At 40.3% G+C, this 14,400-nt stretch overlaps 1 protein-coding gene across 1 annotated transcript in view; it reads left to right on the top strand.

The window, feature by feature from the left end:
• Nucleotides 1-14,400, top strand: part of rph3aa (rabphilin 3A homolog (mouse), a) — a 28,285-nt gene that overhangs the window by 5,861 nt on the left and 8,024 nt on the right. Inside the window, exons 2-5 of the mRNA XM_069513595.1 lie at nucleotides 11,436-11,564; nucleotides 11,715-11,844; nucleotides 12,194-12,277; nucleotides 13,910-14,054. Coding sequence (XP_069369696.1) covers nucleotides 11,436-11,564; nucleotides 11,715-11,844; nucleotides 12,194-12,277; nucleotides 13,910-14,054 — 488 coding nt within the window. The remainder of the gene's footprint in view (nucleotides 1-11,435; nucleotides 11,565-11,714; nucleotides 11,845-12,193; nucleotides 12,278-13,909; nucleotides 14,055-14,400) is intronic.

Below are 14,400 nucleotides of genomic sequence, written 5' to 3'. Positions count from 1 at the left end.
GTTTGGGGCATTTTATGCCTTGATCGTAACTGACAGTGGAGAGATGACAGGGAGGGGGGAGAGACAGAGAGAGAGAGAGCAAGAGAGAAAGAGAGAGAGGGAGGAGATATGTTATATGCAGCAAAGCTCCATTTTTTGATTTCAGTTGAGGTCACCAGGGTGCCCTCATATGCCCTAACCCTGCAGTGCATTGAGCTAAATGCTCATGAAAGCATGCTTTACAGTGACAATGCTAACATGCTGATGTTGAGCAATGATGCCGTGGACCATGTTCATCATTTTATTTTAGAATGCATACTTAGCACCAAGTAGTCATTAATATCTCAGGTAATTTAGTCATAAAACAAAGTATTGGACACAATCATTCTGAAGGGAACATGATCGGCTGAACCAAACATTCCATCCATCATAGTGGTGCCAAGTCAGGGGGCACCGCCATCATTTAGACACTGTGGCTCTGAACCCTTTTTATATAGGGTCTACGCTTCAAACCAATAAAATCTGACACAAAAAAACTTATCATGGTGGCAGAAGAGGAAAATGTCAAGCCAAATAACTATGGAATCATCCTCTGGGGATCATGAATATCTCCATCATGTGTTTCAGTTTGGACCAGAGACGTGGGATTCCAGGCAGCATGGTACTGACCAGTGACAAACTTAATGTACATAAAGAAGTGATTTCTGCAACCTAGTGACCATCTACAGAGCAGAAGACCTGCCCAGTGTATGTGACGGTCATGTTAGGTCCATCAGTTTGGATGGAGTTCACTTCTGACCGAATCAAAACACTTGAGAGGACGGAGATCATTTTCATTTTGAAAGTTTAGCTGTAGCCTGAAAGCCATCAGGTCTTTCACACTCACAGTCTCACCACCTCCTCCACTACACAGAGGACGTGCATTCATTTCTAGAAAACTTTGTGCCGTCAAAGCTCTCAGACGCCCATGTCGGGATTTGAAGACCAGATTACTCTCATATCCAGGCGTGACTTTACCCAGGAGTCATCAGAAAGGGGGCTGTTTGTGTCTGTGTGTGTGCATGAGTGCGTGAGTGTGTGCATGCGTGTGTTTGTATGTGTGTGTGTGTGTGTTCGCAAGTGTTAACAATCAAACCAGAGAGTCATCAGACAGGGGATAAAGTAGGTGGTGATGCTTCTTTGCAGAACTAAGCTCCATAAGCTGCTTCCTCACTCGTTGGACAAGCCTCTGTGGAGAGAGGCAGAGTGCATGAATGGATGGATGGATGGTTGGATGGATGGTTGGATGGTTGGATGGTGATGATTGGGTGAAAGGATGAACAGATGAAACTTGTCTAGAGTCTGATGGTACTCTAGATCTCGTGTGTGTGAGAAGTGACAGCTGTGGGGACAGTGTTAGGGAAGGAATGGAGGGTGGGGGGTGGCTCGGCTGCGTCGCGGGATGGATGAGCATGTTGAACAGACGAGGGTGTGCGTGTGTGCAGGACTGCTGAAATGTTCCAGTCTAATTCCGAGGGGAGCGTTAGGGCTCCTTGGGGAATGTTCTGTGTACCGTAAATAACTGTGATTTTAGCGTGGATGAGGTTGCCTGACTTGGGTTTCCTGAGATGACTAACCTCATTTAAGGTCTAACCACTGATCCAGAACACTCAAGCTTTGTGATTCTATTGTTCAAAACAATGGGATCAAGCTAAAAGTGCACTGTCCCACATATTCTTTATCTGCTCTTATAGAGGAGTTTAGTAGGGCTTTTGTTTCCCAAAAGTAACTTAAGGCTAAAATGATGTTGAAACCCATTTTACAAGCCTTCCTCAGCTTAAAGGGATAGTTTACCCACCACTATGCCGATGGAGGGGTGGGTAAAGTGTTTGAGTCCACAAAACACTTTTGGAGTTTCAAGGGAAACAGTGTTGCAGCCAAATTCAATACAATTTCTATTGAATTTGGCTGCAACACTGTTTACACTCTCAAACGGTATAGTGTTGAGTAGATAATGAGTGAATTTTAATTTTTTCTGTGAACTATCCCTTTAAGAGGTTTCAAAAAACATCTGGACTGATGACACTTATAGAAATGGTCAAAATATATATATTCTTTATTGTGATTATTCATTTTATATTTTTATATATTTTTTTATTTAACACTGGAGGAAATAAAACTGAACAATCTTACAAAAATTGATTCAATATTTTATTAGCACTATTAATCTGCCAGTTTCTGTCATGATCATGATCCCATTCTTCTTCATAAATGTCTTTGGACAAAACCCCCCCACTTTCCTGATATTTTGTCTTTACTGTTATTCAATGCGGTTGTTTGACACACTCTCTAAAGCGAAAAAAATATGAGTAAGGTATTGATGCATTCTTTAACATTGTGACATTTCTGATGATTGCTCAACAATAATTCATGGATCTTGATGACAAAAATCTGAAGTGAAATTCGGTGCAGATCCAAATAAAAATGGTGAATTACATGTGGCTCTCTGAGATCAATTCTAGTTGTTAAAGAATAAAACAGTCTTGTGTTAATAACAGACCTTATTTCAGACATCTAACCAAAAATCCACTAAAATTAAAACCCTTCGACTTTGTGACCTTATTCCCACAGCATTCAATGGAATAGATAAATGTGTAAATGTGTAAACTAAGTACAAAATTGTCAAACCAGTCTGAAGTGGGGAAGCCTCTTGGCGTCACAGGAAACAGGAGGATGATGCAATCCGTCAGTTTTCCTCCCTGCAGCGCTCATACTCTCTCTGACACAGTGTGCGCTTGCTTGTGTGTGCTGACATGAATAACTTTGTGTGTGTGTGTGTGGCCCTGCAGCTCTTCGTCAGCCCACATAGTCTCATGGAGATGAAATGCCTTGGTTTCCTCTTACTTCATGTCAATTTGCAATGCTTTTCCTTATGCCGCTGACCATGTGTGACAGGTCCTCAGAGACTGCATGTGTGTGTGTGTGCACACGTGTGTGTCTGAAAGTCAGCAGCAGGGATGTGTGTATCTGTCTGTGTCAATTTGTATTAATGTTAATACAACAGGCTGGTGAAGGTCTTGCACAGGATTACAAAAGACCTGCTTTACTGAACTGGCCAGCGGCTTGGAGACAGACAGCATGAATGACAGGGAGAGACAGGGAGACAAACTGAGGGACAGGCAGAGGAGTGATAAACTGAACAATGACAGAACATCAAACATTACAGAGCAGCACCTTGCTCTTTAAATTCTACTCATCTTTGTGCTGAGTGGAACAAGGCCATAAATCTATGAGAATAAAATGAGAATTTATCAAGAAAAAAGTCAATATATTGTGAGAATAAAGTCATAATCTAACAAGAAAACAATCCTAATATTTGGGGAATACAATTGTTATTGAGAAAAAACTTGTTATATTACAAGAATAAAAGTTGTTTAATCAGAAAAAAGTCATACAATTGAAAATAAAGAAAAAAACTTTTTTTTTTAAGGAAAAACCTCTAAGGAGTAACTCACGCTTGCCGGAGTTCCACTCTTCTGGATCCAGAATCTCAAACCAACGTCAGATTTCCTCCTCCACAAAAGAGGCAACTTCCTTCAAATCAGTGTTGTCCTTTCTTCAGAATATTTATGACAATGATGTGTCAGAAGATTACAAATGTCATTGTTTGTGAAACCTATACTTAAGTATAATGGGAAAAAGGTTCTCCACATTAATATCAGAAGACGACCATCCCCTGATATCCACTTCTGTAAAATGACACACAGTCTGAAATTATGACTTTATTCTTTTAAAACTTACAACCATGTCTCTGATTTTTTTACTCTGTAAGTCGCCCTAATACTCTGTTTTAGGTCATTAAACAAAGTTTGACAGACACAAATCTGGACCTGGTGAATTTTAGAGGAAAAACTTCTACAAACCTTTACAAAAATGTGATGTCAATTTAATTGATAGCAAGACATTTAATGCAAGACCACAAATATTAACTCCATGGTGGTGCGAGAGGAAATGTCAGCGATAACAAAAGTCACTATAAACTTACTTTATCCTCTGGGAATCATGAGCGTCATTAAATTTAAAGACAATCCATCCACTAGTTGTTGAAAGCCGTGCTCATAGTGAGGCTTTGCAACTTTTCCAGAGATCGAAATCTTTGGATGAGCACATTCCAATGTTCTAAAGATGAAGATCATATTATTTATCTCAAATGTACTTCCTACTCAGAATTGATTTTTGATGGGAGCAGCGGAGCAGTAGTGCTTTTAATACGTCTTTAACCTATTTAGAAAACTGTAAGTGGGTGTGAAAATGGCTCGATTACTATTCCTCTCCATCATCGTAGAGCGGTTAACACTGGGCTCACCTGACAATCTATAATATCAAACACCCACACATGCCCACACACTTTATACACACATGTAAGTACCCGTGCTCCCCGGAGGTTGTTCTGCTCCTCAGTCGAATCCCACTATAAAGCAGGTGTAAATCAAGCCAGGCCTCATGTGGTGAGACATGTGTCCTTGGTGTAGGTCAGGGAAGAGGAGGAGGTGGAGGAGTTCAGACACTTGACCATTATTTATGAGGTGCTTGTCAAAAACCATATTATCTCTCACATCATGAGCAGATTTAGGACGGGATATACTGCCTGTGGATGTAAAGTAGAGTGATAGCCCTATCAAAGAATTTGGCTGTCATGTAGGACTAAGATCAACACAGTGAGAAAAAAAACAACTATAATTCACTGTTTGTCGGAGAAAAAATGTGAACATACAGTCCAGCACAGTGGCAGCAAATTCTATAGAAATGTATTTACAATTATCGATATGTGCTTTTGTAATTACGCTTATGACTAAACTAGACTAGACATAATAATTTATTATGTTTTTATACTCCGATTGAATTCAGTTCAGCTCATCATCAATGTTTAGTAGCCATGTTGATTATGATATAGGTCATGGATGGAACTCTAGCTCTATGAGTATGGTTGAAGGTGTGTTATGGGCTGTAGCTTTCCCCCGAGGAACTTCTTTGGTAGCCTGATGATTGAGCCGTACCAACATCTTGTTTCTCTTCATTCATTCAGACTGAATTGTCTTTATGTTAGCCTGTGTCTTATTGGGAGGAACTCTCAGAGAACATTTGTATCTCCTGACCAAGTGGGAGAAAGTTTACCCAGTAAGACTTCCTAATTATCCTCTATTTCACTAACCTCTCTTCACAATTCACTGATGTCAGCCTTAGAGGGATGAAGATGAACCAATGAGCAGATTTAAGAATATCTTTGATGATGAGTTTGTATGGAGTTGCTGAAAGATTAAACTTCCCCACATCCAGTTCTAAACAGGACAGAGCTGAACCGCTGATGTTGCATCATTTGTACAAAGAGGGACGACATTACAGTTCCACAATCCAAGTCATCTTGATCAACCCCTGGTGGCTCACTGCAGGATAGGTCATAAACAACGTCTCCTCCTTGTTAGAAGATGGGATATGGATGAGACTAAAAAGTTAATGTAAAAAAATGAATCTGAAAATAAATAAACTGGTGTACATTCAAGCGTAATTTTTTTGTTAGATTTAATTTGTTATTTGATGCCTTAAAAATTAGATTGACAGCTGAGACTGACTGATCTTGGCATGATCTCAACAGCAAAGACCCCAAATTATTAAATAACTGCAAGATGGCAGCACTCCAGGATATTTCAGCTTCATTTCTGTACAATAGGAGAGGAGAATACACATCGTATATATCCAAGTCAACGTATTGTACGTTCACAGAGCAGAGCAGCTAGTGTTTTCTCAAATCCCAACTCTCTCAGAATGTGCCAGACCTGAATGAAGCATATTCTAACATGTACCAATGATATGAATATATGCAGGTAACCCAATACTACTACTGAGCTGTAGGATGCTTATGTTCACAGCTTATTTCAGAGCAGATCACCTATTACACTTTTCTGCTGTAGTCTGGGTTCTCACTATAGTCATATTCAATTCAATTTTATCTGTATCACACCGAATTGTAATATACATTATCTCAAGGCACTTTATATAGAAGGTCGAGATCTTAGTCACATGTACTTGACTGGCCTGCTGCCGCTACTTGGTGGTGAAGCAATGATTGGACAATCATTGTTTGTCACTGGGTTCAGTGAACAGCCAGATGTTGGTTGATAAAACTGTTGCCTTCTCGGAGAACTGTGAGATTTAATCCCTCAATCTGCCCTGATGTCGTCCCCCACATGGTCGGGTAAACTAAGGCCTCACTGACACGGATCACTGCTTTAAAATGAACAGTGTGACGTTAGCAATACAGTGTTGATGCGACAAAGTAACGTACCATTAATGTGCATTTGCATGTATGTGATTGGCCTGTGACCATAATATAAATCAGAGACTTGATATTGTGAGCAGAATAATCACATCGGCCCATTGAGCCACCTCAGCTGGCCCCCTATGGTACTGCTGAGCAGTGTGTCGCTGTGGTCCTTTCAATTCACTGAGCTCCTGTGATCCATCATCTTGTAGTGGGAAGTCGTCTCAGCTGCACATCTTAGTCTTTCTGTCTCGGCTCTTTGCTCAGCTCTCTGGTCACCGCTGTGGTCTGACTAAAAGCCTGCATTACCTCAGCTGATCCTCCTCCTCCTCCTCGTTGAATCTCATAACCATTTTTATTGCCACCTGCAAAAGACACCCCGAGATACAATGGATGAAGAATTAAGTAAATAAAATCTCCACATCAGGTTTCATCACCCCTCAGAGATGAGAAGTACCCACAAAGCTCTGTTGTAATTATGTGAATAGCCTACTACAAGTGCTCTGACACACGTGCTGCACGTGAAACACTCTGAGAGGTCCCAGGGTGAAAACAGGGCTGGTATTGACATGCTGTCATGCCGAAGCAGTTTCTGTCCTCTCCAGTGGATGACATTGAGAATCAGATAGGAGTTTCATGTCCTGCTGCAGAGCACCAGTGCACATTGATCGGCTTTAATGCAGCGAACTGCTCCCGTCTATAATCAATTCATACTCTGGTTGTCTGTGTGTGTGCATGTGTGTGTGTGTGTGTGAGAGAGAGAGAGAGAGAGATAAAACTACTCCCCCCTTACTCTAATTTATGGCTAACATTGTGCAATTCATATTAACAAAACTGTAAATACAGTATCCAAGACAAGAGTTCATGGATTTTTGGTTGTTGAATTCATTTTGTGTAAATGCAATGAAAAAACATTCCCAGTCTGGTCCACATACACCTCTGTGTCAATGACCATGAAGAGTGAAGTGACTTCAGGTTTGCAAAATTAGCACAGTGTTAATGTGTCACATGATATCTATATTTGTGTAATAGAAAAACTGGTGAGCAGCATTTCAAATGTTCAAAATGACACAAACTGAACTGTTCTACATCTTGTGGTTCTTAAACTCAAAAAGATTGCATCATTCTATAAGATATGATGCATAGATTAAATAAGCAGTCAATTTAAATGTGCTTCACTTCAACATGTAGCTGCTACTTGAATGCATCTGTAATACTGATCATTACTGTAATACTGATGAAGCTCTTTCTCTTTCTTGCTGGGAAATACACAAGAAGATTGATCCCACTCAGATTCTAAATTATGAATTACCCTCATTATCATCATTATCATGTACAAGCGTTGTTATAGCTGTGGTCAGACTACACAATATTAACCCAGTTATAGCCCGATCCAGAAGACAGGGTGTTTCGTGGGTTTGGAGAAGTTATCGATGTGTATCGAACATCAGAATGGATCCTATTAACTTGTGTGGTGTGTCAAACTGAACCACTGCCAACATCGAAATCTGGGACGCTTCATGACTAGAGTAGTATTTTCTTTTTCCACCACGTGCACAGCTGAAGACATGAAGCTGCGCACAAATTAAAGAGGAATAAGAGGGGTCGCGAGCACGCCCTCGTCTCGAGCGCGTCCCTTCCTGTGATGTCACACACCTCACATCAGAAGGCTAACGCTGATCGTTATGGGAGCAACGTGTCACGTCCGGCGTGTCTGTCATGTCTCTCAGCCACGACACAACAAGAATTTATGAGAATTTATGATCATCTCATCTGACAGTGACCTTCTTAGCAGACACAAACATTTTATAGTCTGACTCCAGCAGGAAGCAAAGTATCTGCTCGATCTATAAATGAAGCCAAAATATTTGACGTCCTACCAATGTGTCACTTTCACGTGGTTCAGCCTGTAACAGCAATGACTTGATTCGTAATGACAGTTTGTTTGTGTGAGTGTGTATGTGCCTTGAAGCGTTTGCAGTGAGAAAGGTGGGGGTTAGTATGACAGGAAAAGACACATTTAGCTTGTGAGTCACCTCACACACACACACACACACACACACACACACACACACACACACACACACACACACACAAACACACTCATACATCAATCTGTCAGGTTTCCACACTGTCCGCTATGACAGCAACCCCTGACATTTATATGCATTGGGGACAAGACATTTTCGAGGGAACACAACAGGGAGGGGACAGGGATGGGGAAGATGAAGGGCACTGAGCTGTTATGTATGTGAGGCATTTAAATATTCTTACTCAGCAGCCACTACTCATTCTCAAGAATGTTTCATGCTCGGACACCGTCATACAACAACTAGTACGTTCTGTCAGTACATTTACATGCACCAAATATTCCGGTTTTGACCTTATTTTGAAAGAGACAATTAATATTCCTACAAAGCCTCTACTGATAAAAATGATGCGATGACCACTGTTTACATGCAGCTGTACAAACTGATTCACATAAAAGACCTTGTCCCACGTACATTATTAGAAGTGAATTCGATTATATGTTAGGATATAAAAGTTAAAAGCTGTGGTGAACTTGATCAACCTTGTAAATACGCGTTCACAACCATGCTATGGAAAAGGTTGGTGTTGAAATATTGGTGCATATCCATAAGCCTGTGGATGTCCAAGTGTTTCATCATGTTTTAAAATAGGTGTGTTTCTCCGTCAGTCCAGAAATCTGTGCTTTTTGGTTTGTGTAAAAAAGAGCTGACTGTAAACAGGCAAGTGACCATGCATATAAAACCACAGTTTGAACCCAAATTGAGATGTATACATGTGTAAAACCAGAATCTTATTATTCAGAAAATTACCAATTTTTGCCAAATTTTAAAAGGCATTTTTGCATATTAACTGGCGGCTGATTTTTCAAACACTACAGCTCATAGTGAGACGTTAACAGCTCAGACAGCTGAGATAAGTCTACCTCAAAATGCTCGAACCATAGTTATGAACCATAGACATTGTTTTATTGTTAATAAAATGAATTGACGATGAAGAGAATATTAAATACATATATGGGCTTTATTTTCTCTCCATTCTATGCTCTAATTGTCAGCGTTGCAGGATTGTTCATGGAGGTGTCGTCTGTTTCAGCAGCCTGGTTGGACCAGAGGGCGAGAAGTTCAGGTCATGCTTTCCTCTTAACCATGTTCCTGTTAAAAGATAATGAGCGCGCTGCAGTGAAAGTGTCTTCAGGCATGCACACTGCGGAGCACACTTCAATAACACATTACAGCTACCAGTGCACTTTCTATGGCCAGCCTCAATTTATTGCCCCATTTTCAAGGCCGGGCAGCGGCACAGGAACACGGTGCCTGTGCACTCGGACATGACCAGCAGATGTTTGGGAATTTAACGGCCAGAGACAGTGGCACAGCAGCAGTAAATAAGTGTCACAGTGATGTTTGAATGAGAAATGACATCTTCGTAGTAATGTTTGACAGTCTATCTATCTATCCATCCATCCATCTATCTATTTTTCTATCCATCTATCCATCCATCTATCTATCTATGTGCAACAATGTATATAAAATGTTCCGTCAAACTATCGGCTGTGGTTGCAGAGGTATTTCAGTCTGTACCGAGGTGGTGTAGATATTAATAACTGATATTATCCTCCCCAGAGCCAGGCGGCTGTAATTGACGCAATCAAACAATGACATTCAAGGCGACATTTGAGGCAACAGTTCACACACATCCACATAACACTGATGATTACATTCCCTGTGTACTGGTTACCTGCCTTCATGAGCACAGACATTATGCAGGACACAGGTACACAGCACAGCAGCTATTTAAGTTTCATCCGTAGCCTTAAGGGTTGTGATTCACAATTACTCATGCAACAAATATAGCCACCTTGATCTAATCTTGGATTATTTGAATCTCTTTAAAAATAGGTACACATGCTTCCTTCCTTCAGAATACATCAAATACAAGGCTGGAGACTGGTGCACACAGCAGAATTATATTAAAGTGGAATTTTTGCTGAAATATTGGCCCAACAACATATGTATATATATTTTTAGAAACAAAATACATAGCAAACACAAAGATGTTGGTATATTCAGTGTACCTGTGAGAAAGAAAAACTGTGATAATAGAGCACACTTATCCTCTGGTGAAGCCACAAGCTCAATTTCATCCATCAATCCGTCCCATCATTTGTGGGATACTGGTACCAATCACAGCGAAGCTCAGATTCTGATACCAGCAGCATCAGAAGCCACAAAATTACCAAGACAGACACATTTAGAGGGATAAAAGCTTGGTTTCAGTTCACAAGCTAAGTCCATGTGATTTGAAAAGGGAAGACATCTTTCTGTGATTTTAAACCTTGTGAGAAGTTATCCTGGAATCTTTCCCACCCACAGCAGGTGCAGAACATGTCTGGATTCTCAAGTTGACAGAGTGAAACGAAGCAAATGTTAGCGATGAGTTTTTATAGAATGTTAATTCGATCAGTGGGTTTGTTTTGGAGAGGAAACATGCTCTGTTAAAATGTATCGTTTTAAGGACAATAAGAAGTTGTTGGATCTTAGAGAGTCCTAATGACTTCATCGATGATTCTTTTCAAAACAAGAAAGACCTGTTTTTGATCAATAGTTGAAAAGTCTGTGTTGTATAGCTAGATAAGTGTATTTAAATATATTTTCTCACAGTTATTATGTTACATATGTTATTCTAACGTGGCGTGACAGAATTAAACAATAAATTAAAACCACATAATCCCCAAATCATACCAAAATGGTATTGAAATCAGCTGCCTCTGCAAATTCTCTTTTTTACGATGCGTGTGGGGCCTTATGAAATTCTGAGCCGACCAAATCTGGCCCTCTGGCTATTTGTTTGAGAGTGTAGAACAAAGTGCATATCATTTGCTCACAGACCATCACTCGGCTACAGCTCAGACGTTATGTCATTGTGGCGCCTACTTGTGTGTTACTCTTCTTCATTTGCTCAGTGCTGCTTTAAGTCAGAGTAATTTTATAGCTTCCTAGATTTCAGTGTCTATGCACTGCAATAAAGATCTGGCCTTTTGTTTCAGCTGCACTTTACTTTGCATACCACTAACATTCTGTGTGTCTGTTTGTGTTTGTGTGTGTGTGTGTGTGTGCTGTGGGTTCAGGATTGGGAGGATGATGAACAGGTCTGGCGGCCCCCCAGGGGAGGAGCTCACAGATGAGGAAAAAGAGATCATCAACAGTGTACTGGCTCGCGCGGCCATGATGGAGGCCAAGGAGCAGCAGAGGATTGAGTGAGAGAGAGAGAGAGAGAACCATTGTCTCTGTTGCACAGAATCACGTCACTTGAATCACATCATGGCTGCAGATGCCCACTGAGCTGCATGATTTGTGGTGCAAAACCTGTGTCACGTTTGTGCTTACACATATCCGTGTGTTCTCAGGCGTCTCTCCAGTCGCCTGGATGATATCAAGAAAACAGCGTGCGGCGATGGACAGTCACACTGTCTGCTGTGTGGGGCGTCATTCGGATCACAGGGGGTCACAGCTGTCCTCTGCGTGCAGTGCAAGAATGTAAGTGGATATGTGTCTTATTTCTGCTTGGACAAAGAAAGTAAAGAGAGGACATGTTCCTAGAGAATGTAGTGAGTACAGGACCTCTGTTTACTATCTGTTCTGTAGTGTTGTGTAGATCCTAAGAGGTTTCCTATAGTGATAAGGTGCAAGTGAGCCATACACTAAATCTGTTTGTCTTATGCATCACATTCTGTTTCTTGTTGCCCTCATTAACTGCTCCTGTTAACTAAGTAGAGGTTAATGCTTTCTGAACTGTAAAAATAAACACGCTCCAAGGACTAAATCTGTGCAGGATTTTTCATATATATGTGTTTCTTACTGTATAAATGTGTGTATGTATTTGCAGCACATGTGCAGCAAATGTGGGATCTGGAGCAACAGCCGGACGTGTCCTGTGTGGCTGTGCAGAATCTGCAATGAGCACCAAGAGGTGAGGGCAGGGAGTATGTGAAGAAACAGAGGGCGTTTGATATAATCATGGGGCCACATTACACCATTATGTCATTCTTCTGCCAACCAGGAGCAGAGCTTTTCCGGTGACATGGACCATTTTCGAGCTTTTAGACTGACCTTTTAGCACAGAATTGCATTTGAAAGTCCAGTGGCCTGGAAAATTACCTCTGATTGCACCTCAATATCCGAAGTGAATAATAGGTAATGATTTATTTCAACCCTTATTTAATTAATGGAAAAAATTCAGATAGTATTTTGATTATTATAGAACATGAACAAAAAGGTCTGGTTTCTGCTTTTCTTACTGATGCAGTTACACAAGGCTGTTTTGATGATGGTGCTGTGTTGGCTGAAGTCTCTGCCGCAGGGAGTCCAGACTCTTTAAATAAATGCTCCCTCCTGTCAGTCACACACAGAATACAAAAACTTTGTAATGCTGAAAATACAAAGTGATATTTGTCTGCTCAATAACCTAAAATAATAATAATGACATGATATAACACAATAATGTAATAATTAACATAATAACTAACAAACAATTACTAAGTGATTAAACTATATATGAATTTAACACATGATCAAACACACAACTCCACGTATGAACACGAGGAAACACAACGTCTTCATTGCTCCATTTACAGGGTTGAGCGGCTTAAGTTTGAGTCAACACATTTTGCTCATTAGTAAATACGCACAAATAGATCAGCTCATCTCACATCTTCTCCTAAAGTTTTTATTTTCTTTGGATATTTGTTAAAGCTGCTTCAAGGGATTTTCTGGCCACTTCGAGGCAGTGGAAACAAGCTGAACACACCATTAATATATAATCACCTTTCAAGTTGATGTGCTGAATGTTGTTTACTCATCCAGCCCTTACAGAGCAACCCTATCCTTCATTTGGAGTTAGATTTGTGTTCAACTGATGAATCTACGTGGAGTTTTCATTCTCTTTAATCTCTGTTTTTGGTCTCCACCAGCTCCTAGCAGGTAAAGAGGGAAATATCTCCTGCGTTCACTGCGTTGGTCTCTAACTCTGTCCATCTGCTGGTAAACAAAAAGTGGACAGTGTCTTTTTACAGCCTTTTATCTGAAAACAGCTAAACATGACGCTGATGAGGTTTGTGAAAATGAACCAAAAGATTTATCAGTTACATCATATTGTAAGGTCTCGACCTTATATTATGATTTGATGCTATGCAAGTAAAACTGAATGAAATACTTATTTCATACACTGTTATAAAATATTGATCATTGCCACTTTAAAGCTGCACAAATCAATATCTTTCGATTATGAAGTGATCAAATATGCCTGTGTGTAACGGGACAGTGATCTTAAACCCATAATTGTTATCAAATCCGATCTCTGCAGTTTATCGTAGCTCTGTAGAACCACTGTACTCTCTACCAGCTCACCCCTCTCACCAGCTTCATCTCCGGCATTTTTCATTTGTCTAAAGGTCAGGCATTTAGGGCCATTTATGTGTGTACACTGTTTATTCACAGAACTGTAATTGCAATGTTTAACACTGCATATAAATTGAGTAGTTTCCATTCTCATCATTCAGCAGCATATTAGTCTTGTGTGTGAATTCCCTGTGTGTTCCTGCAGGTGCACAAACGTTCCGGAGCTTGGTTCTTCAAGGGAAGAGAGCAGCAGGGTCTGCCATCCCCACTCCGTCTGTCCGGATCTCGACAGGCCAGCACTGAGAATGATGGACCACAGGAACCTTCAACAAATTATCATCCGAGACACGGTAGCCTTTAAAATTAGACTAATATTAGACTCCTGCATGCACAAGAGAATGTGCTGAGGAAAAATATAATTCATACATTCATTAAATATTCTAATATAGGCTACATCTTCCTGCTCTCAAGTATTTGTGAAGGCTCATAGGGTATTTACAGATCCAAACGAAAAGCACTGGAGGGACTTTGCACACCCATGCATGATGTCTACAGCCCAATTAAGCAATACTAACTTTTTTATATGGTAATTATGCCATTTTATAATAATATCATTGTGACAGAATTTATCCCATATGACGAGGAATGATTGGTTAATCTAAATAATATATTCATTAAGACTATAATCTTATTGGT

The sequence above is a fragment of the Paralichthys olivaceus genome, chromosome 18 (genome assembly GCF_024713975.1).
Source record: "Paralichthys olivaceus isolate ysfri-2021 chromosome 18, ASM2471397v2, whole genome shotgun sequence".
NCBI classification, from domain to species: domain Eukaryota; kingdom Metazoa; phylum Chordata; class Actinopteri; order Pleuronectiformes; family Paralichthyidae; genus Paralichthys; species Paralichthys olivaceus.
This window is presented reverse-complemented; position numbering and strand designations above follow the sequence as displayed.